Source organism: Loxodonta africana, chromosome 7 (genome assembly GCF_030014295.1).
Source record: "Loxodonta africana isolate mLoxAfr1 chromosome 7, mLoxAfr1.hap2, whole genome shotgun sequence".
NCBI classification, from domain to species: Eukaryota; Metazoa; Chordata; class Mammalia; order Proboscidea; family Elephantidae; genus Loxodonta; species Loxodonta africana.
This window is the reverse complement of record NC_087348.1, coordinates 113,703,977-113,729,204: the sequence shown is the minus strand read 5'-3', so window position 1 is coordinate 113,729,204 and position 25,228 is coordinate 113,703,977. Positions and strand designations below refer to the sequence as shown.

Genomic DNA, 25,228 nt, shown 5'->3' with positions numbered 1-25,228 from the left:
ATTCTTCTCTTGCTTTGGTATCCCCTCTTGCCTTGGTCATGTTGTGCTGACTTCTCCCATATTGTGTATTGCCTTTCCCTTCACCAACATTAACATGGATCTTCTATCTATTTGGTAAGTTTCCTTCCCTCACCCTGCCATCCCTGGTAACCATCAAAGGGTGTTTTTTTTTGTCTGTGTGTAAACTTTTTGTTTGTCACTTTCTAATAGTGGTCTCATACAATACTTGTCCTTTTGTGATTGACTTATTTCACTCAGCATAATGCCCTGCAAATTCATCCATGTTGTGAGATGTTTCATGGATTGGTCATTATTGTTTATTGTGGGAAAGTAGTCTGCTGTGTGTATATACCACAGTTTATTAATCCATTCCTCTGTCGATGGGCACTTAGGTTGCTTCTATCACTTTGCTACTGTGAATAGTGCTGCAACGAACATGGGTGCGCATATGGCTATTCGTGTCACGGTTTTCATTTCTTTAGGGTGTATAGCTAGGAGTGGGGTTGCTGGATCATGTGGTATTTCTATTTCTAGCTTTTTGAGGACGTGCAATATCGTTTCCCATAGTGGATGTACCATTTTACATTCCCACCAACAGTGTATAAGAGTTCCAATCTCCCCACAACCTTGCCAACATTTGTTATTTTGTTTTTTTGATTAGTGCCAGTAATGTCGGGACGAGATGGCCTCTCACTGTAGTTTTGATTTGCATCTCTCTAACTGCTAATCGGAAATTCTGGTGGCGAAGTGGTTAAGAGCTATGGCTGCTAACCAAAATGTTGGCAGTTTGAATCTACCAGGTGCTCCTTGGAAACCCTATGGAGCAGTTCTACTCTGTCCTGTAGGATCACTATGAGTTGCAATCAACCGACAGCAGTAGGGTTTTTTTTGTTTGTTTTAGTTTGCTAATCATCGTGAGCATTTCTCCGTATGTTGGTTAGCTGTCTGAATGTCTTCTTTGGTGAAGTGTCCGTTCATATCATTTGCCCATTTTTTAATTGGATTGTTTGTCTTTTTATCGTTGAGGTGTTTTCTATAAATTTTAGAGATTAGACTCTTGTTAAATATGTCTTAGCCAAATTTTTTTTTCCCCCAATCTGTAGGTTCTCTTTTTACTCTTTTGAAGATGTCTTCTGATGAACATAAATGTTGAATTTTTAGGAGATCCCATTTGTCCAGTTCATCTTCTTTATATGTACATTTTACATTATGCTTGGTATTCTATTTATGCCATGTATTAAGGCCCATAGCGTTGCCCTTATTTTTTCCTCCATGATTCTTATAGTTTTAGGTTTTATGTTCATGTATTTGATCCATTTAGAGTTAGTTTTTGTGTATGGTGTGAGGTAGGAATCATGTTTCATTTTTCCACAGGTAGATATCCAGTTTGGCCCACACAATTTGTTGAAGAGACTGTCTCTTTCCCATTTAAGGGAATTTGGCCCTTTGCTGAAGATCAGCTGTGCATAGGTAGATAGATTTACGCCTGGGTTCTCAATTCTGTTCCACTGGTCTTTGCATCTGTCGTTGTACCAGTACCAGGCTGTTTTGATTACTGTGGCTGTGTAGCAGGTTCTGAGATTAGGTAGTATGAGGCCTCCTACTTTGTTCTTCTTCAATAATGCTTTATTTATCCAGATTCTCTTTCCTTTCCATGTAAAGTTGGTGATTAGTTTTTCCATCTCATTAAAGAATGCTGTTGCAATTTGGATTGGGATTGCTTCATATCTGTAGATCGCTTTGGGTAGCATTGATATTTTCACAATATTGAGTCTTCCTATTCATGTGCGTGGTATGTTTTTGCATTTCTGTAGGTCTTTTTTTTTTTTTGATTCTTGCAGTAGCGTTTTGTAGTTTTCTTTGTGTAGGTCTTTTATGCCCCTGGTTAGATTTATTCCTTTGCATTTTCTCTTTTGGGAGGCTATTGTAAATGGTATTGTTTTCCGGATTTCCTTTTTTTAATTCTCTTTATTGGTGTAGAGGAATCCAACTGATTTTTGTATGTTGATCTTGTATCCTGCTACTTTGCTAAATCCTGCTATGAGTTCCAGTAGCTTTCTTGTGGCATTCTGGGATTTTCTATATATAGGATCATACCACAGTTTTACCCCTTCTTTACCAATTTGTGTGCCCTTTATTCCCTTTTTTTGTCTTTTGCCTTTTCTTAGGACTTCCAGTACAATGTTGAATAAGCATGGTGATAATGGGGATCCTTGTCTTGTTCTCAAGGAGAATACTTTCAGTCTTTCTCCATTAAGAATAATGTTGACTGTTGTATAAATGCCCTTTATTATGTTGAGGAATTGCCCTTTTATTCATATTTTACTGAGGTTTTTTTTTTTTTTTAATCAGGAACAAGTGTTGGATTTTATCAAATGGCTTTTCTGCATCAATTAAGATGATTGTGTGATTCTTATTTTGTTTTATTTATGTAGTGGATTGTGTTGATTGATTTTTTAATGTTGAACCATCGTTGCATACCTCATATGAATCCCACTTGGTCATGATTTTTTTTTTCTTTTTTAATGCTTTTGAATTCTATTGGCTAGAATTTTGTTGAGAATTTTTACATCTATTTTCATGAGGTATATTAGTCTATAATTTTCTTTTTTTGTGGTGTTTTTGCCTGGCTTTGGTATCAGGATTATGTTGGCTTTATAGAATGAATTCGGGAGTACCCCTTCCTTTTCTATTATCTGAAATAGTTTTAGTAATGTTGGTGTGAACTCTTCTCTGAATGTTTGGTAGAATTCTCCAGTGAAGCCATCTGGACTACAGCTTTTTTTGTTGGGAGTTTTCTTTTGTTTCCTCTTCAATTTTCTTTTGTTATGGGTCTGTTCAGTTTTTCTACCTCAGTTTGTGTTAGTTTAGGTAGGTAATGTATGTCTAGAAATTTGTCATTTCCTCTAGATTTTCAAATTTGTTGGAGTACAATTTTTCATCATATTCAGTTATGATCCTTTTTATTTCAGTTGATTTTGTTGTAATGTCACCCATCTCACTTCTTATATGGGTTATTTGCTTTTTCTCCTGCTTTTCTTTTGTCAGTTTGGCCAGTGGTTTGTTGATTTTATTGATCTTTTCAGAGACTCAACTACTGGTCTTGTTGATTTTTTTCTATTCTTTTTCTGTGCCTTATTTCATTTATTTCTTTTCTAATCTTTACTATTTCCTTTTTTCTGGTTACCATGGGCTGCTCTTTTTTTTTTTTTTTTTTTGAGTTGTAGGGTTAATGCTTTAATTTTGGCCCTTTCTTCTTTTTTGATGTGATGTGTATGTTTATTGCTATAAATTGTCATCTGAGCACTGCTTTTACTGTGTCCCAAGGATTTTGGTAAGACGTATTTTCATTTTCATTTCATTCTAGGAATTTTTCTTTGATTTCTTCTATTACCCGATAGCTTTTAAGTAAGGTGTTGTTCAGTTTCCATGTATTTGATTATTTTTCCTTGCTCTTTCTGTTATTGATTTCAACTTTCATAATATCTTTGTGATCAGAGAAATGCTTTGTATTATTATTCTGAATTTTATTAAGGCTTGTTTTGTGGCCTAAAATGTGGCCTGTTCTGGAGAAGGATCCATGTGCATTGGAAAAGAATGTATACTTCGCTGCTGTTGGGTGGAGTGTTCTGTATGTCTTTGAGGTCAAGTTGGTTGATTGCGACAATTAGGTATTCTGTATCTTTGTTGAGTTTCTTTCTAGTTGTTCTGTACTTCACTGAAAGTGGTGTGTTGAAGTCTCCTACTATTACTGTGGAACTATTTCTCTTTTCAATGCTGTCAGAATTTGTTTTATATATTTTGGAGCCCTGTCATTGGGAGTGTGTATATTTATTATGGCTATGTCGTCTTGGTGGATTGACCCTTTAATCATTATGTAATTTTCTTCCTTATCTTTTTTAAAAATTAAATTCAATTTTTTTCTCATTCAAAAATTTATACACAAATTGTTTTGTGACATTGGTTGCAATCCCTGTAATGTGTCAGCATTCTCCCCCTTTCCCTTTATACCCCCGGTTCCCTGTGTCCATTCATCCAGGTTTCCTGTCCTTTTCTGCCTTCTCACCTTTGCTTTTGGACAGGTGTTGCCCCTTAGGTCTCCTATGCTTGATTGAACTAAAAAGCACATTCCTCATGTATGTTAGTGTTTGTTTTATAGACCTCTCTAATCTTTGGCTGAAAGGTGGACTTTGGGAGAGACTTTAGTTCTGAGTTTGCAGGGCATCCAGGGGCCATAGTTTCGGGACCTTCCTTATCTTCTGTGGTGTGTTTTGCCTTAAGGTCTATTTTATCAGAGACTAATATTGCCAGTCCTGTGGGTTTTTTTTTTTTTTTTTTGGTTATTGTCTGCTTGATATATTTTTTTCCATCCTTTGAGTTTTAATTTATGTCTTTGTGTCTAAGGTGTGTCTCTTGTAAACAGCATATTGATGAGTTATATATTTTTTAAAATCTGTTTTGCCAATTTCTGTCTCTTTATTGGTACATTTAAGCCAGTGTGATTATTGATAGGCATATGTTTACTGCTATCATTTTGTTGTACAATTTAGGTTTTGGTTTTTGATGTTGACGATTACTTCGTTCTAATTTTCTGCACTGATTTCTTTTTGTTTGTGGATGTTCTTTTCATTTCTTTTGTTGTTGATTTTGCAATTATTAAGACTTTATGTTTTTCTTCTTTCTTCTTTTGATAAGTTTGTTAACTTTCTTTGTGGTTACCTTGAAATTTACCTGTATCTTTCTAAGTTTAAAATACTCTTTTATTTTTTGATATCACCTTGACTTCCTCTCTATATAAAAATTTGATAACTACTCCATTTATTCCTCCTTTTTGTTTTGATGTTGTCATCATTTACAGATCGACGTCTCTAGTTTTCTATTTTCAGTCATTCAACTTTTTTTAATTTGGGGAATTCTTAATCTGGGTTGGTATCTGGCTGATGCTGCCCTGTGTCCTAATCTCAGCTTGTTGTCTGATGTTGTGGTTCTCTGTCTGAAAAAAAAAAAAATAATAATACTTCTTGTAAAGCTGTTCTGGTTTCTACAAATTCCTTTAATTTCTGTTTATCTGGAAAAGTCCTAATTTCCCCATTAATTTGAGAGATAATATTGCTGGATATATAATTCTTGGTTGGCAATTTTTTTCTTGCAAGGGTTTTTATATGTCATCCCACTGCCTTCTTGCCTGCATGGTTTCTGCTGAGTAATCAGAGTTCAGTGTTATTCGTTCCCCTTTGGAGGTGACTTTTTGTTTTTTCCAGGCTGCTCTCAGGAGTCTTTCTTTGTCTTTGGTTTTGGTAAGTTTGATTATGTTATGTTTTGGTGACTTTCTTTTGGGGCCTATCCTGTAAGGGGGGTTTGCTGTGCTTCTTGGATGGATGTCTTCTTGTCTTTCATGATATAAGAGAAGTTTTCTGTCAGTGAATCTTTGACAATTCTGTCTTTCCCATTGCTTCTGCCTGTTCTGAAACTCCAATCACATGCAAGTTTTTCCTTTTGCTAGTGTCCCACATAATTCTTAGGCTTTCTTCATTTTTCTTTATTCTTTTTTTCCTGTTTTTCCTGAAACAAATTGATGTCAAAGTATTTATCTTCAATTTCATTAAGTTTGTCTTTCAGCAATTGAATTCTGTTCCTGTATCCTTCTATTAAGTTGTTTAGTTGTCTATTTCTGAAATTTTATTGTTAAACGTTTGAATTTGTAGTTGTTTTTGTGTGGTTTCTCATTGTCTATTTATTTTGTCCTTATATTGTTTTCCTGAGTTCTTCTATCATTTTGTCTGTGTTTTTCTTGACTTTGTATGATTTTCTTTGTGTTTTCCTTGATCTCTTTCTTAATCTCTCAGAGACCCATGTATATTAGTCTTTTGAATTTCTTAACAGGTGATTCAATTACCATTTCTTCCCCTGGAAGCTTTTCTTGTTCTTTATTTTGATCACTTGCTGGATCCATCTTGACCTGCTTCTCTATGTGATTTGATATTGTCTGTTGTCTCTGAGGCATCAAGGTGTTACTATATTTATTGATTTATTGTATATTTGTTTGTTGCATCCTGATTTTTTGTTTTGTTTTCATATATCATTGTAGGTGGGCTTGTATGCTACTCTGGTTGCTAGTCTGGCTGCACGGGAGCTCTCACCTCCTGTCTCCAGGTGGGTGGGGCAGTGACTTGGTATTTGAGCATGGTTCTCTGGTGGTCTTACAGGACAGCTGAGAATGTAGCTGGCATTTCTGGTGGGATGCTATGTCTGTCTGGTCAGCCAGCTGGGCGTGGGTCCAGGGAGTGTTCTTACTGATTGCTGGGTTTGGTGTGTGTGTGCACTGTTGGTTGCCAGGTGTTCTGAGCAAGGGTCCCTGGGTTATCGGTCACTGGGTAGGTGGCACAGAAACTCACCAACAGTCCCGGGCAGGGCGGGCTGGGCAGGGGTGGTTGGAGCTGGCACAAGCCTCCAGTTATAGGGGGAGCAATGCAGGGGGCAAGGCAGGGAGATGCCACCAATCCACATGCGCCTGGTTGGAGAGCATGACCCTATCCACGAGAGCATACCATAAGGGAGGGTGTGTCACTGGTCTTCAGGCCCCTGGTGAAGGTGGCTGAGGGCATAGGAGGTGCTGCTGGACTGCACACCCCAGCAAGGGTGTCTGGGCATAGGAGTGTGTGGGTGCTTCTGCTCACTGGGTTAGTGAGTGGGGAGAGGGGTGATGGGCATGTAAGTGCATGGGCACATGTTCACTGATACCTGCCTGGTGAGGGGGTTGATGGACAGGCTAGCTCGTGAATGCTTGTGTACACAATTGGGCGGCCAGGAAAAGTGGAGCAGATGGCTAAAGCCATGCCAGTGTGGTCTGTTGGTGCTTAGCAGAGTTGGCAGGTGAGAAGGGCAGGGCAGTTGGGTCTATGCTGGAGTGATCTGCTGGTACCCTGCATGGTCAGGCAATGGAAAACGTGTTGTGAGGTGCTAAAGTTGAGCTGGTGTGGCCTGCTGGCACTAGGTGCAATTGGTGGGTGGGAAAGAAAGAGCAAGCAGCTGGGTCCATGCCAGAGCAGCATGCTGAATCTCAGCTTGATCAGGCAGACAGGAAAGGTGGGGCAGGGGGCAAAGCCATGCCTCAGTGGCCTTCTAGTGCTCGCTGGAGTTGGTGAGTGATAAGGGAGGGGTTGGTGGTTGTGTCCATGCCCGAGTGGCCTGCCTGTGCTCTGTGTTGTCAGGCAAATGGGAAAGGCAAGGCGGGGGGGGGGGGCCAAAGCCAAGCCATCACTGCCTGCTGACACTTGGCACAGTCAGGTGGGCAGGAAAGGAGAGGCAGGCCAGCAGGTCTATACTGGAGCAGCCTACAGACACTCGGCTTGATTGGGCAGGCAGGAAAGGCAAGGCGGGAAGCCAAAACTGTGCCAGAGTGGCTTCCTGATGTACAGAGCAGTAGGGCAGGCTAGTAGGATAGGGTGGGTGGCTAGGCCTGTGGTGTAGCAGCCTGCCGGTGCTCGGTACAGTTGGTCAAGCGGGAAAGGTGTGGTAGGTGGTCGGGTTGGGGGGAAGGGGGAGGGTTCCTACCATGGCCCCTGGTGGTCTGGGTTACAAGGATGGGGTGGGGGGGTTTGTGCTGCTGTTCACCTTGTTTCACTCCAGTGTGTCTTCTCAGTTTCTCTGTGTCCTCGTGAGGATTCCATGAAGTTGCCTCCTGTGCTCCTCACCTGGGATCTCTGCTGTTTTTGTCTCAAGATGGCCGCATTGAGCCAGGCCAATTGGCAAGGCACCTCTGCTCTGTTCCTTCTTGTTCACTGTTTTCAGTCAGTTTCTCCTTCCTTTCAGTGTTCAATCTAGCTTTGTCCCTTCATTTGATGTTCAGGTTTCCCAGGTTGACATCTGTATCTGTTTTTCTTTGTTTTTCAGGTCTTTGCTACAAAGGGATGGCATGGCATGTCTGACTAGTCGCCATCTTGCCTCTCCTCTAGTCCATTTTTTCAGTTACTGTGTTTGTCAATATGAACACTCAGGTTAGGGATGGTAAACCCTCTTTCCTAAGTGCAAAAGTTCTTCCCAGTTTGTTGTTCCAGCAAACATTTTTGATGTTGCAAATTCACTGCCGGCAGTTTCTGTCTCAGAAGTCGATGAGCTTATTCTGGGAGTAGAGAAGCAAACATGGAATATCACTAATGAAAAGAGAGAGAGAAATAATTGCAGGTCAGGGACAGGCTCCTCACTGGGCGATGGAGTGATTTTTCATTGGTCCAGGCTGTCAAGAAGGAATGCAGGCTTGGGTGTCCAGGTGACAAGAGTGGGGGTTGGGGTGGAGGACGGCAGAACCCCAGGGGCCGGCAGGCCCTGCTTGCTGTCCCACCCTATGGAAACACCTGGGTTGGCCTGGCGAGGGGAACTGAGAAGGACCGGAGAGTGCTTATCCTAGAGAGTATAACTCCACGTCATGCACATGATAACACAACAAACCCATGTTGCATATTCAGGCGCCCAGTAAATCATGAAATGGAGGTTCAGAAAAGCATCTATGTAGCTTTCCCCAGATCATACACCTGAAGAACAACAAAACCAGATTAGGACTGAGATCTGCCTGGCTCCAAGCCCAGGCTCTGATCTCTAGGCAACCATGCTTTGAGAAGATTCAAGAGAGCCTACATGTCAGTATTGTAAGGGCCATGGGAACAAAGAGAGATGGGATTTATTCTGAGTAGCACCAAGAGGTGCAACAAGGGTGAAGGAGTAGCAGGCTACAAAGACAGAGATTCCAAGACGCAGTTCAGTTTTGATCAAAAATTCTATAGAACCTTGATCAAAGTGGGTGAAATGTGAAAAAGAATTTCAAATTGTCATGGAATCCAGACTTTCTAGAGCCATTAAGGCTGGATGAACCCTCCAAACTATTACCCTGAGATAGTCTTTAAACCTTAAACCAAAAATATCCCTGAAAGTTTTCTTTAAACCAAACAATAGTTTAACTTAATTGGTAAATAATGTCTACCTTGACAGTTCCTGTCTGGAGGCGAGATGAAAAGGCAAAGGGGGACAGGAGCTGGTTGAATAGACACAGAGAATACAGAGTGGAGTGGAGCAGCGTGCTGTCTCATTAGGGGGAGAGCATCTATGAGTACATAGCAAGGTGTGTATAAGGTTTTGTATGAGAGAGTGACTTGATTTGTAAACTTTCACTTAAAGCACAATAAAAAAAAAAAAAGTGCCTGCCTTTAGCTTTGTTCTTTTTTAAAGAACTATCTATATTGGATCAAATTTACAACAGCATCTAGAGAGGTTAGATAGGAAGCAATCTTAGGGGGCAGTAAGTTTACGTTAACGGGAGGAACGATCCAGAAAAAAGGGTGAGAATGGTTGCACAACTTGAAGAATATAATCAATGTCACTGAATTTTACTTGCAGAAATTGTTGAACCGGTGTACGTTCTGCTGTGTATATTCTTAACAACGACAAAAAAAAATTAATTATTTTAAAAAAGCGTGCAGTTCAATATAAGGAAGACTTTTCTAATAGAAGTATTCAAAGGTAGACAAAGCTATCTGCAGAGTTGATGAGTTTCATATGACCAGCCGTATTTCAGCAATGGCTGGATGATAACATGATAAGGATGTTTGAGATGGGATTCATGCAACTAATAGGAGATTGGGCCAGGCCAACTCTGAAGTCTTTTTATCCCTGAAATACCATCATTTTTTGAGAATCAACTCATGTTTATATTACAAATGCTTAGTGCAAAATGCAAAAAGTTTGCATGGAAATATTTTCTACCTTTTCTTGACCTTCTCCCCTGATTCGTTGAAGGAGGCTCTGGATTACCTTTACTTGTTCTATGCTTAACCCCATTTAACACAGCTAACTGAGAGTGCTCCTTGGAAACTCTATGGGGCAGTTCTACTCTGTCCTATAGGGTTGCTATGAGTTGGAACTGACTCGACGGCAGTGGGTTTTTTGGAACTGAGAGTTGACTCTTGGTCAAAAGGTGTGTAAATCTTGTCCATGTTGTCCACATTGCTGTATCATATACGCAAACATGGGGCACTGAGGCCCTGTCCCAAAGCCAAAGGAGCCTATGAGGGGTGTATGGGATCTCTGACCCAGGCTGCCACTCCCTGCAGCTCCCAGAACAAAGAAGGAATATGAGGGGCAGACGCCAAAATCCAGAGTGAAAATGTGCTTCTAAAGCCCCGCCACCTCCTCCCATAAAAACTTAAAAGAATTGGGGGGAAAAATAGCAAAATCCTTAGGACATAGCCAGATGGTTCACTGTGTTCTGGGATGACATCTTGAGAAAGGGCAGCTCTTTAGGAACTCTCTCTCCAGAACTTTGACCCACTTATCCCAAAATAATTTTTTCAAGAAGTAACCATTCTACTCTGCCTTGAGAATTGTGCTCTTTTACTTTAAAGAACTATCTGTATGGGATCAAATTGACAACAGCAACTCGAAAGGTTAGACAGGAAGCTTGGGAGGGGTGAGTTTATGTTAATGGGCAACAATTCAGTTGAGAAAGGTGGGTGAGAATGGTTGTACGACTTGAAGAATATGATTAACGTCACAGAATTGTACATGTAGAAATTGTTGAATTGGTGTATCTTCTGCTTTGTGTATTTTCCATAACAAAAAACAAAGTAAAATAAAGTATTTTTTTAAAAAAAAAAGAACAATTCTCTTCCTAAAATGAGAATGCTTTTAAATTCCAAAGTCTTTATTTCACCCTCTTAGGAGAATTGATTGACATGCAGTAGCAATTGCAAGATGAATTTCAACCTGAAGCCTGTCTTAATTAAGGCATGTGACAGCTGGGCCCCATTGCAATTTTAGATACAGTTTTCATGAGCAGTGTTGTGAACATCCCAGTAAGCATCAACGCAGCTTTCCATCATAAGTGATGAGAGTCCCTGCTCCATGTCTGTCACCCTCAGATCCTCTCAGAACCCTTCAAAACCTAGGTGAGCTAGGATTATGGGAAGATAAGCTCAGATCCCAGGGTGGGCTTGCTTTTCTGCTGGCCTTGGTGTGAGTGCCATGCAAGCTGACCCCTTCCAGGTCCTCTCCCTGTACCCTGGCTCTACCTGGATATGACTGGCAAGAAGCATTTGATTCTCATAGATTTCAGACCCTTTGGAGTCATGGAGGCTGGATGAAACCCTGAAAATATTGCCCTGAGATAATTTAAACCTTAAACCTTAAATCAAAAATATCCACTGAAATCTTAAACTTCAGCTTAAGTAAGAATGTCTGCCTTGAACATTGCATTCTTTCAAAGAACTGTCTATATGGGATCAAACTGATGACAGGAACTCAGAAAGTTTAGATAGAATGCTTAAGGAGCACTGAGTTTATGTTAATGGACAGGAACAATTTGGAAAAGGAGGGTGAGAACGGTTGCTTAACTTGAAGAATGCAATGAATGTCACTGAATTGTACATGAAGAAATTGTTGAATTGGTGTATGTTCTACTGTGTATATTTTAAACATCAACAACAAAAATAAATTATTTTTTTAAAAGTCATATCAAGCACACACACACACACACACAAAAAGGCAGTTGAACTGCCAAGTGTCTATGAGCCCAGGTTAACAGCCTCTTTCTGCCCCCTGGAGAAGGGCTGTGGGGTGGGGCATGGCCAGTGCAGCTCAGGGGCTCAATGATGAATGTAAAGGCTGCTTGACTAAGCAGTACCTGCCCTGCTCGGCAGTGACAACTGAGCTGCGCCTTCCAGGTTTCTCATTTGCTTCAAAACTTCTTCAGCCAGTAATGCATGGTTTGCTTGTGTTCCAGGTCATTATGCATCCCTTGAAACCCCGGATCTCAATCACAAAAGGTGTGATCTACATCATCATCATCTGGACCATGGCTACGTTCTTTTCACTCCCACACGCTATCTGCCAGAAATTATTTACCTTCAAGTACAGGTGAGGTCCAGCTAACCAGTAGGGAGTAGCCTGGGGACTCTGAGAGGCTGGCTGCCTCTGTGCTCCTGAGATAGGCGACAGACATCCACTGGGGCCTGGATAAGGGAAAGCTGAGCCGCCTCTGAATCTATGACACGGCACAGTCACTGATGCACTCCCTTTGCCTCTTTCTCATTCTGTGACTTCTTGGTGCATGCTAGCCTCTGATTTTCTTCTGTTTTCTTTCTTCTCCTTAACAGCTTTGTTATTGTTAGCTTCTGTCGGGTTAGTCTTTACTCACGGCGACACCGCAGCAGAATGAAATGCTGCTTGCACCATCACCATGATCAGTTGGAGACTGGATCATTGTGATCCATAGGGTTTCTACTGGCTGATTTAAGGAAGTAGATAACCAGGTCTTTCTTCCTAGTCTTAGTTTAGAAGCTCTGCTGAAGCCTGTTCAGCATCATAGGCACATGCTAGCCTCCACTGACAGGTGGGTGGTGGTTGCACATGAGGTCCATTGGCTGAGAATTGAATCCAGGTCTCCCCCTTGGAAGGAGAGGGTTTTACCACTAAACCCAACAACTGTAACTTCTTCCTTATTCTCTTTCCAGCTTCTCTGAGAGGGGACAGCAACAGTTACCAGCACCTGTCCCTAAGGGGGATGTACTCACAGACAGGGATTTGCAACCACTTTTTAAACCTTGTTTAAAAAGAGCAATGTTTAAATTCTCTCACACAATGTACAAACAGAAATATGTACAGACAGTTCCCGGATTATGAACAAGTCCTTTTCCTAAATCTGTCTTCAAATCAAATTTGTACATAAATTTGTACATAAATTGGAACAGTTAGGTACAGATTTATCTAACATCAGTTAGTCAAATGTTTGTCTTAGTATATAGTGTACCTTTCTATGCATAAACAACATTAAAGAAAGACTTTAAAATACGCTAAAACATCTTTAACATAATAATACAGTAATAATAACAACAATGTTTTGAAGCACATCGTCAAGTAATGCCCATTTGTTACTACAAACCATTGTATGTACCTCAGATTTTTAATGTAATAGGCTTTGGGGGGGTTAGTTCATAACTACAGGTTGTACTTAAGTTACAAATTCATGAGGCGGGACCGAGACGGCAGAATAGACAGACGCTTCCGGCAAGCCCTCTTACAACAAAGACCCGAAAAAATAAGTGAAATGATTATATTTATCACAAGCTAGGAGCCCTGAACATCAATGGAAAAGTTAGGAAATGGACAGAGCGTCAGGGGGAGGAAGAGACTATTCAGAAGCAGAGAGGAGTTACCAGACCAGAATCACTGGGAACCTTCAGACACCATTCCCGGGAGCAGCTGTGGTGGGCTGGTACTAGCGTGTGGTACGGTTTTCTCAGGGAGAAGCATCCAGCCGCACAGCCTACTCACACGTCCGGAACCAGAGAACAGTGCTCTCGGCAAAAGCTAAGTACTTGTGTATATTTTACTGTAAACCACCCCCTCCAAGCTGACTTCAGTGGCTGTTGATTTCCCTGGGCCTGAGATAGGCCTTGCTGAGCTCCTAGAGCCATCCTCCTGGCCTTGGAGAAAGAATAAATTTGCATTTGGGGGAAAAAATAATTTTCCAGCTCCACTAACCTAGGGAGCTCAGGACAGAAGCGGATCTTGTCCAGGCATGAATGGTCCATGGACTTTGTGTACCTTTCCCCCCTGCATGGACCTTTGTGGGCCTATTTCAGGAGAATAGGCCCTTGTTGGCAGACTACAACTGTTTCAGCTGTGCGGTGGAGAGGTGGGTGTTTGATGTTTGACACCACCCTGCCTGCTAAACAGGGTCCTCACCTACCCACATCAGGGGTCTAACAACTGGTGGCTCCACTCAGGCCACTCAGTCACCCGTGACAGGGGTTCAAGGATAACTGGTACCTCCCAGTCATTACAACCCAAAGCTTTGGGTGCCCATGGATCTTCTGCAGAACCCACCCACCTGTACACTCTAGGGAAGAGGGATGTGCTTTCCTCAGAGACACTTGGGGGATGATTCAGCCCCCTGCCTTGTTCAGAGCAGGACCCCCTGCTGCAACCAGATACCAGTATGTACACCAACCACCCCTGCCCCTCTAGGACTGTAGGACAGAGCTTATATCACACACTTGATGAGCAGCTAGCTGGACACCTGAGCTCTGAGTCCATACAAGAAAAGTGAATGGACTCCTAGACTAATACCTGATAACAGCTCTAGCCACCTGGTGACAGGATGTCAGAGCTTCAAAGGTGAAAATAATCAAGCTAGCTCATTCAAGCAACCCATTTGGGCATATCAAAACAAAACAAAACAAAGCAAGAAGCTAGGATATAGTAAGCAAACATAAGCTAATACAATAACTTATAGATGGCTTGGAGACAACAGTTAATATCAAATCACATAAAGAAACAGACCATGATCATTTCAACAAGCTCTCAAACAAAGAATCAAGGGATCTTCTAGATGAAAGTGCCTTCCTGAAATTACCAGAGGCAGAATACAAAAGATTAATATACAGAACTCTTCAAGACATCAGGAAGGAGATTAGGCAATATGCAGAACAAGCCAAGGAACACACAGATAAAGCAGCTGAAGAAATTTAAAAAGTTATTCAGAAACATAATGAAAAATTTAATAAGCTGGAAAAATCCATAGGCAGCAATCAGAAATTCAGAAGATTAACAATAAAATTACAGAATTAGACAACTCAATAGAAAGTCAGAGGAGCAGAATTGAGCACGTTGAAGGCAGAATTAACTACAAGATAAAGCACTTGGCACCAATACATTTGAAGAAAAATCAGATAAAAGAATTTTTAAAAATGAAGAAACTTTAAGAATCATGTGGGATTCTACCAGGGGAAATAACCTGCGAGTGATTGGAGTACCAGAACAAGGAGGGATAATAGAAAATACAGAGAGAATTGTTGAAGATTTGTTGGTAGAAAACTTCCCTAACATCATGAAAGATGAGAAGATATCTATCCAAGCTGCTCATCGAACTCCACATAAGGTAGATTTTAAAAAGAAAGTCACTAAGACTTAATCAAACTTACCAAAACCAAAGATAAAGAGATAATTTTAAGAGCAGCTAGGGATAAATGAAAAGTCACCTACAAAGGAGAGTCAATAAGAATAAGCTTGGACTACTTGGCAGAAACCATGCAGGCAAGAAGGCAATGGGGTGACTTATATAAAGCACTGAAGAAAAAATATTACCAGCCAAGAATCATATATCCAGCAAAATATCTCTCACATATGACGGTGAAATTAGGACATTTCCAGATAAACAGAAGTTTAGGGAATTCGTAAAGCCCAAACCAAAATTACAAGAAATACTAAAGGGAGTTCTTTCATTAGAAAATCAATAACTCCAGGTATCAACCTGAGACTAGAACACTGGACAGAGCAATCAGATGTCAACCTAGACAGGGAAATGACAAAAATAATTCAAGATAAAAAAATGCTCAAAACAGGGACAGAACAATGTTATTATGTAAAAGAAGACAACAATAAAACAATAAAGACAGACTAAGAAATATAGTCATAGATCTTTCATATGGAGAGGAAGACAAGGCGATACAAAGAAATAAAAGTTAGGTTTAAATTTAGAAAAATACGGGTAAATAATAAGGTAACCACAAAGGAGTCTAACTATCCTACACGTCAAAATAAAATACAAGAAAAAAAAAAGAGACCCAGGAGAAACAAAATCAAGAGAAACGAATAAGAGGAAAAGACAATATATAAAGATAAACTACTCAGCACAAAAAGCTAACTGGGAAAAAGAAACTGTCAACAACACACACAAAAAAAGACGTCAAAATGGTAGCACTAAATTCATACCTATACACTGAATGTAAATGGACTAAATGCACCAATAAAAAGACAGAGAGTGGCAGAATGGATAAAAAAACATGATCTGTCTACATGCTGCCTACAAGAGACACGCCTTAAACTTAGAGACACAAACTAAAACTCAGTGAATGGAAAAAAATATATCAAGCAAACAACCATCAAAAAAGAGCAAGAGTGGCAATATTAATTAAATATTAATTAAGACTTTAAAATGAAATCCACCACAAAGAATAAGGAAGGACACTATATAATGATTAAAGCAACAATATACCAGGAGAATATAACCATATTAAATATTTATGCACTCAATGACAGGACTGCAAGATACATAAAACAAACTCTAACAGCATTGAAAAGTGAGATAGCTCCACAATAATAGTAGGAGACTTAAACACACCACTTTCGGTGAAGGACAGGACATCCAGAAAGAAGCTCAATAAAGACATGGAAGATCTAAATGCCACAATCAACCAACTTGACCTTATAGACATATACACAACACCCCACCCAACAGCAGCCAAGTACACTTTCTTTTCTTGTGCACATAGAACATTCTCTAGAATAGACCACATATTAGGTCATAAAGCAAGCCTTAGCAGAATCCAAAACATCGAAATATTACAAAGCATCTTCTCTGACCATAAGGCCATAAAAGTGGAAATCAATAACAGGAAAAGAAATCAAACACTTGGAAACTGAACAATGCCCTGCTCAAAAAAGACTGGATTATAGGAGACATTAAGGATGGAATAAAGAAATTCAGGGAATCCAATGAGAATGAAAAGGCTTCCTATCAGAACCTTTGGGACACAGAAAAAGCAGTGCTCAGAGGCCAATTTATATCAATAAATGCACACATCCAAAAAGAAGAAAGGGCCAAAATCAAAGAATTATCTCTACAACTTGAACAAATAGAAAGAGCAACAAAAGAAACCTACAGGCACCAGAAGAAAACAAATAATAAAAATTAGAGCTGAACTAAATGAAATAGAAAACAGAAAAACAATTGAAAGAATTAAAGACACCAAAAGCTGGTTTTTTGAAAAACTCAACCAAATTGATAAACCACTGGCCAAACTGACAAAAGAAAAACAGAATAGGAAGCAAATAACCCAAATAAGAAATGAGATGGGCGATATTACAACTGACCCAACTGAAATTAAAAGAATCATATCAGATTACTATGAAAAATTGTACTCTAACAAATTTGAAAACCTAGAAGAAATGCATGAATTCCTAGAAACACACTACCTATCTGAACCAACACAAACAGAGGTAGAACAACTAAATAGACCCATAACAAAAGAAGAGATTGAAAAGGTAATCTAAAAACTCCCAACAAAAAAAAAGCCCTGGCCTGGACAGCTTCACTGCAGAGTTCTACCAAACTTTCAGAGAAGAGTTATCTTCTCTACTACTAAAGGTATTTCAAAGCATAGAACAGGACAGAATACTCCCAAACTCATTCTATGAAGCCACCATATCCCTGATACCAAAACAGGTAAAGACACCTCAGTTAAAGGAAATTACAGACCTATATCCCTCATGAATGTAGATGCAAAAATCCTCAACAAAATTCTAACCAATAGAATTCAATAACATATCAAAAAAATAATTCACCATGACCAAGTGGGATTCATACCAGGTATGCAGGGATGGTTCAACATTAGAAAAACAATTAATGTAATCCATCACATAAATAAAACAAAAGACAAGAACCGCATGATTTTATGAATTCATGCAGAAAAGGCATTTGACAAAGTTTAACACCATTCATGATAAAAACTCTCAGCAAAATAGGAACAGAAGGAAAATTCCTCAACATAATAAAAGGCATTTATACAAAGCCAATAGCCAACATCACCCTAAATGGAGACAATCTCAGAGCATTCGCCTTGAGATGGGGAACCAGACAAGGATGCACATTATCACCACTCTTGTTCAACACTGTGCTGGAAGTCCTAGCCAGAGCAATTACGCTAGATAAAGAAATAAAGGGCATCCAGATTGGCAAGGAAGAAGTAAACGTATGTCTATTTGCAGATGACATCATCTTATACACAGAAAACCCTAAGGAATCCTCAAGAAAACTACTGAAGCTAATAGAAGAGTTCAGCAGAGTATCAAGATACAAGATAAACATACAAAAATCAGTTGGATTCCTCTACACCAACAAAAAGAACCTTGAAGAGGAAATCACCAAATCAATACCGTTCACAGTAGCCCCCCAAAAGATAAAATACTTAGGAATAAATCTTACCAGAGATGTACAAGACTTAAACAAAGAAAACTGCAAGACACTACTCCAAGAAACCAAAAGAAACCTACATAAGTGGGAAAATATACCTTGCTCATGGATAGGAAGTCTTAACATTGTAAAAATGTCTATTCTACCAAAAGCAGTCTATAGATACAATGCAATTCCGATCTGAATCCCGACATTTTTTAATAAGATGTAGAAACACATTACCAACTTCATATTGAAGGGAAAGAGGCCCCAGATAAGTAAAGCATTGCTGAAAAGGAAGAACAAAGTGGTAGGCCTTACTTTACCTGATTTTAGAACCTACTGTACCATCACAGTAGTCAAAACAGCTTGGTACTGGTACAACATCAGATGCATAGACCAAGGGAACAGAATTGGGAATCCAGACATAAATCCATCCACATATGAGCAGCTGACACTGACAAAGGCCCAAAGTCGGTTAAATGGGGAAAAGACAGTCTTTTTAACAAATGGTGCTGGCATAACTGGATATTCATCTTCAAAAAAATGAAACAATACCCATACCTCACACCATGCACAAAAACAAACTCAAAATGGATCAAAGACCTAAATATAAAATCTAAAACAATAAAGATCATGGAAGAAAAAATAGGGACAAAGTTAGGAGCCATAATACATGGCGTAAACAGTATACAAAACATTTCTAACAATGCAGAAGAGAAACTAGATAACTGGGAGCTCCTAAAAGTCAAACACCTATGCTCATCCAAAGACTTCACCGAAAGAGTAAAAAGATTACCTACAGACTGGGAAAAAGTTTTTAGCTATGACATTTCTGATCAGTGCATGATCTCTAAAATCTACGTGATACTGCAAAAACTCAACTACAAAAAGACAAATAACCCAATTAAAAAATGGGCAAAGGATATGAACAGGCACTTCACTAAAGAAGACATTCAGGTAGCTAACAGATACATGAGGAAATGCTCACGATCATTAGCCATTAGAGAAATGCAAATCAAAACTATAATGAGATTTCATCTCACTCCAACAAGGCTAGCATTAATCCAGAAAATAGAAAATAATAAATGTTGGAGAGGTTGTGGAGAGACTAGAACACTTATAAATTGCTGGTGGGAATGTAAAATTGTTCAACCACTTTGGAAATCGATTTTGCACTTCCTTAAAAAGCTAGAAATTCAACTACCATATGATCCAGCAATCTCACTCCTTAGAATATGTCCTAGAGAAATGAGAGCCTTTACACGAACAGATATATGCACACCCATGTTCACTGCAGCACTGTTTACAATAGCAAAAAGATGGAAGCAACCAAGGTGCCCATCAACGGATGAATGGATAAATTATGGTATATTCACACGACAGAATACTACGCATCGATAAAGAACAGTGATGAATCTGTGAAACATTTCGTAACGTGGAGGAACCTGGAAGGCATTATGCTGAGTGAAATGTCAGTTGCAAAAGGACAAATATTGTATAAGACCACTATTATAAGAACTCGAGAAATAGTTTAAACAGATAAGAAAATATTCTTTGATGGTTATAAAGGGGGGAGGGAGGTAGGGAGGGAGAAGAATATTCACTAATTAGATAGTAGATAAGAACTACTTTAGGTGAAGGAAAAGACAACACACAGTACAGGGGAGGTCAGCACAACTGGACTAAACCAAAAACAAAGAAGCTTCCTGAATAAACTGAACGCTTCAAAGGCCAGAGTAGCAGGGGCGGGGGTTTGGGGACCATGATTTCAGGGGACATCTAAGTTAATTGGCGTAATAAAATCTGTTAAGAAAACATTCTGCATCCCACTTTGGAGAGTGGCATCTGGGGTCTTAAACGCTAGCAAGCAGCCATCTAAGAAGCATCAATTGGTCTCAACCCACCTGGAGCAAAGGAGAATGCAGAACACCAAGTGCACAAGGTAATTACAAACCCAAGAGACAGAAAGGGCCACATAAACCAGAGACTACATCAGCCTGAGACCAGAAGAACTAGATGGGGCCTGGCTACAACCAATGACTGCCCTGACATGGAACAAGACAGAGAACCCCTGAGGGAGCAGGAGAGCAGTGGGATGCAGACCCCAAATTCTCATAAAAAGTCCAGACTTAATGGTCTGACTGAGACTAGAGGCACCCCAGTGGACATGGTCCCCAGACCTTCTGTTAGCCCAAGACAGGAACCATTCCCAAAGCTAACTCTTCAGACAGGGATTGGACTGAACAATGGGATAGAAAATGATACTGGTGAAGAATGAGCTTCTTGGATCAAGTAGACACATGAGACTATGTTGGCATTTCCTGTCTGGAGGGGAGATGGGAGGGTAGAGGGGGTCAGAAGCTGGCCTAATGGACACGAAAAGAGAGAGTGGAGGGAAGGAGTGTGCTGTCTCATTACGTGGAGAGCAATTAGGAGTATATAGCAAGGTGTATATAAATTTTTGTATGAGAAACTGACTTGACTTGTAAACTTTCACTTATAGCACCAATAAATATAAAAAAAGAAATTCATAACCTGGGGACTGCTGCTTTGTGTCTAAGGTATACCTCCCCACCTCCCCATTCTAACTCAGGTTTCTTTATGATTATGCTCACATAGAATGAGAATTTTTTCTCTCAAAGCACTTAGTTTTTTTAATTTAAACCCACATTTGTGCTATCAGTACATTCAAGGCAGTTTTATCTGCTAGAATGTAAGTTTGGGGAGTGCTGGTCGCATTTCTGATTTTGTTATCAGCACCTGGCTGACTGTGTCCACGTAATAAACCCTCAATACATGTTTATTGAACAAATGAATGATCCTAGAGTGATTTTCATTGTTTTATAGCGGTTTTATATGGGATTCATTAGAAGCAGACCCTGAGATAAAGGTACCTGTGCAAGTGAGTTATTAAGGAAGTGCTCCCAGGACTAGAGGGTAAGGGAGTGGTGGGACAGGACAGGGAACAGGGAGGGGCCAAGGAAGGGAGCAATTTCAGCCTGAACCACAAGGGCTGGCTCTGCAGCATAAATTGTAACACCAAGTTTGTCCCACCTTGAGGCAAAGGAGTTGGGTTTTCATATTCCTCCATCTATAAATCATTGGTTCCAGGCCGTCTGGGGAATGCAGAAAACTTCCAGCCACTTCTGGCTCCTGTGAACCAGGGAGAAGTGGCTTCAGTGGCCCTGTTGTTGTTGTTGTTATGTGACATCAAGTCAATTCCAACTCATACAGATTATAGAACAGGGTGGAACTGCCCTATAGAGGCTTCTCGGCTGTAATCTTTACAGGAGCAGATCACCAGGTCTTTTTCCTGCAGAGCTGCTGGGTGGGTTTGAAATGCCGACCTTTGGGTTAGCAGCTGAGTGCATTCATTTTTTGCACCACCGAGGAACTCCCTGTGACATTAGCAGGGTCAAAAGAAATCCAACCTGAAGGCCGATTTCGATTAATTTATAATTTTAATTAATTTGTAAGTGCTCCTTCCCCAAATTCAAGGCTATTGGAATCCCCCAGTATTTAGACTCCCCACCAGCATTCAGACATGGAGCACTTTTTTGCTGCTTTTTCTCTTACTTTCTCTAAGGATGTCCACCAGCACATACAAGAGCAGCCACGACATTAAAAAAAAAAAAAAAAAGACACGACATGGATACCCCTAAAAAGCATAAAGAGGATGAGAGATGCATTCCATATAAAATAAATACGTGTTATATGTGTGGCAAAAGGTACAAATAATGGATTAGTTCAGGCTTTGCCACTCAACAATCTCAAAGCCCATCATTTCTTCACCTTCCTTCTCCTCTGGTTTGAGAATGGATAGTACAATAGGGAATTCCAAGTTTCATGAATCCATGGTGCTCCAAGGATGAGTTAGTTCTAAGATTAGGAACACTAGTGTCTTCTTCCTTCATTCAACAAATATTCATTCATCTTGACTATGGACTAGAATGAGGGCATTGGTGGTTCAGTGGTAGAATTCTTGTCTTCCGTGTGGAAGACCCAGGTTAGATGCCTGGCCAATGCGCCTGATTGCATAGCCACTACCAGTCTGTCAGTGGAGGCTTGTGTGTAGCTATGATGCTGAACAGGTGTCAGTGAAGCTTCCACACTAAGACAGACTAGGAAGAAAGGCCTGGTGGTCTTCTTCCAAAAATCAGGCACACACACACACAAAACTCTGTGAATCCACAGTCAATCATGGTGCAGGATAGGGCAGAATTTTGTTCCATTGTACATGGGGTCAACATGAGTTGGAGCCAACTCAACAGCAGCTGACAACAACTATGAACTAGAAATAATAAAAGGTTAAGAGGATACAACTATATTCCTTGTCTTTATAGAGCTTCCAGCCTAGAAAAAAGAAAACCAAACCTGTTGCCGTTGAGTCAATTCCGACTCATAGAAACCCTATAGGACAGGATAGAACTGCCCCATAGAGTTTCCAAGGAGTGCCTGGTGGGTTCAGACTGCTGACATTTTGGTTAGCAGCTGTAGCATTTAACCACTACACCACCAAGGTTTACCCCAGCCTAGTGAGGGAGCCAAAAACCATAATGTAATCAGATAATTAGACTACAGTATAAAAAGTGCTGTAACAGAGAAATGAACCAGGAGTCCAGTGGAGGGACAGTCAGTGCTTATTGGGATGAGACCCTTCCACACTAATACCTTTGTCTCTGTCTTCTCTATGCCCCCAGTGAGGAGATTGTCCGCTCCCTATGCTTGCCAGACTTCCCTGAACCAGCTGACCTCTTCTGGAAGTACTTGGACTTGGCCACCTTCATCCTGCTCTACATCCTACCCCTCCTCATCATCTCGGTGGCCTATGCCCGAGTGGCCAAGAAGCTGTGGCTGTGCAATACAATCGGTGACGTGACCACGGAGCAGTACCTTGCCCTGCGGCGTAAGAAAAAGAAGACCATCAAGATGCTGATGCTGGTGGTGGTACTTTTTGCCCTCTGCTGGTTCCCCCTTAACTGCTACGTCCTCCTCCTGTCCAGCAAAGTTATCCGCACCAACAATGCCATCTACTTTGCCTTCCACTGGTTTGCCATGAGCAGTACCTGCTACAACCCCTTCATCTACTGCTGGCTCAATGAGAACTTCAGGGTCGAGCTGAAGGCATTACTGAGCATGTGCCAAAGGCTCCCCAAGCCTCAGGAGGACAGGCCACCCTCCCCTATTCCTTCTTTCAGGGTGGCATGGACAGAAAAGAGCAATGGCAGGAGGGCCCCACTAGCCAATAACCTCCCACCCTCCTCCCATTTCCAGCCTGGGAAGTCAGACCTGTTGTCTGTGGAGCCCATTGTGGCAATGAGTTAGAGGAGGTTGGGAAGAGGCAGGGGGAGGGATCTATCTCCAGCTGAGGTTAGAAGAGAGCCTGAGGAGATGGCCTGCCTTCTCACACACAACCTTAACAGTACTGGAAACAAGTCCATGCAGAAGATATAGGATTCTGGAGTTTCTAGAATACTCTGCCCAGCCTCCCAGCCCTATCTGATGTGAAAACTATAAGGCAACTACCAACTAGACACATGATTATAAATTCCCATCTAAGAAATGCTGAGCGACATATCACCCTGGTCCCATGAGCAAGAGACCTGAGGACAACTTCAGGCCAGATGGGTGCTAAGTCAGTCATTGCTCCAACTGTCTGGCAACTGGCTTTTGTACAACCCTCCCTACTGCTCAGCTCAAGTAAACCTAAGTCATAGCCAAATAAGGCAGGGTTTTTAGTGTACTGGCCCAGATACACAGAACACTGCTTTGAAAATGTTCATTGGCGAGGGAAAGTAATGAAGCTAGAGTTGGCTTCAAGGTTTTCATGTCTTGCTTTCTAAAGTATTTGGACCAGGATGAATCACAATCCTGTGATGGCCTGACCATTTATATGCAAGAAGAGACCAACTTGGGTACGTTAAAGAAAGAGGAATTACTTCATTTTTCATACCAGAAGAAATTATTAGTAAGACTATGGAAAATTCAGACATGCCAAAAAAGAAAATAAAAATCACTCTATATCCCACCAACTTGTGATAACATCTGTTACCATGCTTTGGATTCACTTGCAATTTTTTTTTCTCTACTTGTGTAGAGTGCCTCTGTGTGTATACGTAGTTTTCTTCTGAGTTATGCTTTTCTATTTAGAGTGTAATGATAATCAAGAAGCAGGTACATAGCGCAGTACTTGTGAGGTGAAAACTGTCCTTGCATGGGCAGAGTGGCCCCATCTTGTACCAATCTTGGACCCTGGAGTCTGGCTGAAGTACCCCACTGAGGCACTTTGATCTGGGGAACAAAATTCAGCCAGGACACATACTTCCTTCTCCCCTTCCATCACTTAAAAGCAAGAGCCAATGAAAAATTGTTCTGCTTTAAGAAGAGCTGAGGGAGCAGGCTTCCCAACATGCTGGAAATAATTGTGCTTAGACACCTCACCCTCCCAAGCTGTCTAGATAGGCCATTTCTTTGTGTTGTTTGAATAATATGGCTTCTTCAAGCCAGTTCCTGTAAGAAGACTCACTGTCAACACCACCTTGGCGCTCAGGCTGTCAGGATCCCACTTACAGAAAACTATGGGATCGTGATATTCCTTAAAGACCCAGTTTGCCAGAGAAACCTTACTCCAGAGACTGAATGTTTTCATCACCTTCCATCTGGTCCTGAGTTACTCACTGTGTCACTCAGAAGAAAGAGGTGGCACTGTGTCACCCAGAAGAGAGATGTGCCAGGCTTATTTCACCAGCCCTATTTTTTATAGGGTTGCTACTTTCATGCTACTTTTAGGTTTCCTTCTAGCACCAGCTAGAGCAGGACAGCAAACATGGATACAGAGCTGAGCGTGAAGCTGAGTTTTGAGTGAGAAGGTGTTTGTCCAATGATCACTTGGCTCTCTTGACTGTTAACTGAAACTGAACAATACCACACCATCTGCTTCCCTGGGTGATGGTACATGAGGGCTCATTATACTATTCTCTGTGTTTATGAAGATGTTTGGAATTATTCACAATACAAAGTTTTTAATAATCATCTTCTGAACAGCCAGTAACAATTCCACCCATCTCTCACAGGGTAGACAGAGCCTTCTAAGCCCATGTTGTTGTTGTTAGTTGCCACTGAGTTGATTCTCCATGTGTGCAGAGTAGAACTGTTCCCTAGGGTTTGGAACCACCAACCTTTTGGCCCTTAGTTGAGCACTTAACTGTTTGCACCACTCAGAGA

At 40.8% G+C, this 25,228-nt stretch overlaps 1 protein-coding gene across 1 annotated transcript in view; it reads left to right on the top strand.

Annotated features, from left to right (window-relative positions):
- The window catches only part of GPR83 (G protein-coupled receptor 83), a 29,405-nt gene extending 5,734 nt beyond the window's left edge, over positions 1-23,671 (top strand). Inside the window, exons 3-4 of the mRNA XM_003415589.4 lie at positions 11,771-11,904; positions 22,705-23,671. Of these exons, the coding sequence (XP_003415637.1) occupies positions 11,771-11,904; positions 22,705-23,329 (759 nt within the window). The 3' untranslated portion in view covers positions 23,330-23,671. The remainder of the gene's footprint in view (positions 1-11,770; positions 11,905-22,704) is intronic.
- The last annotated feature ends 1,557 nt before the right edge of the window (positions 23,672-25,228 follow it).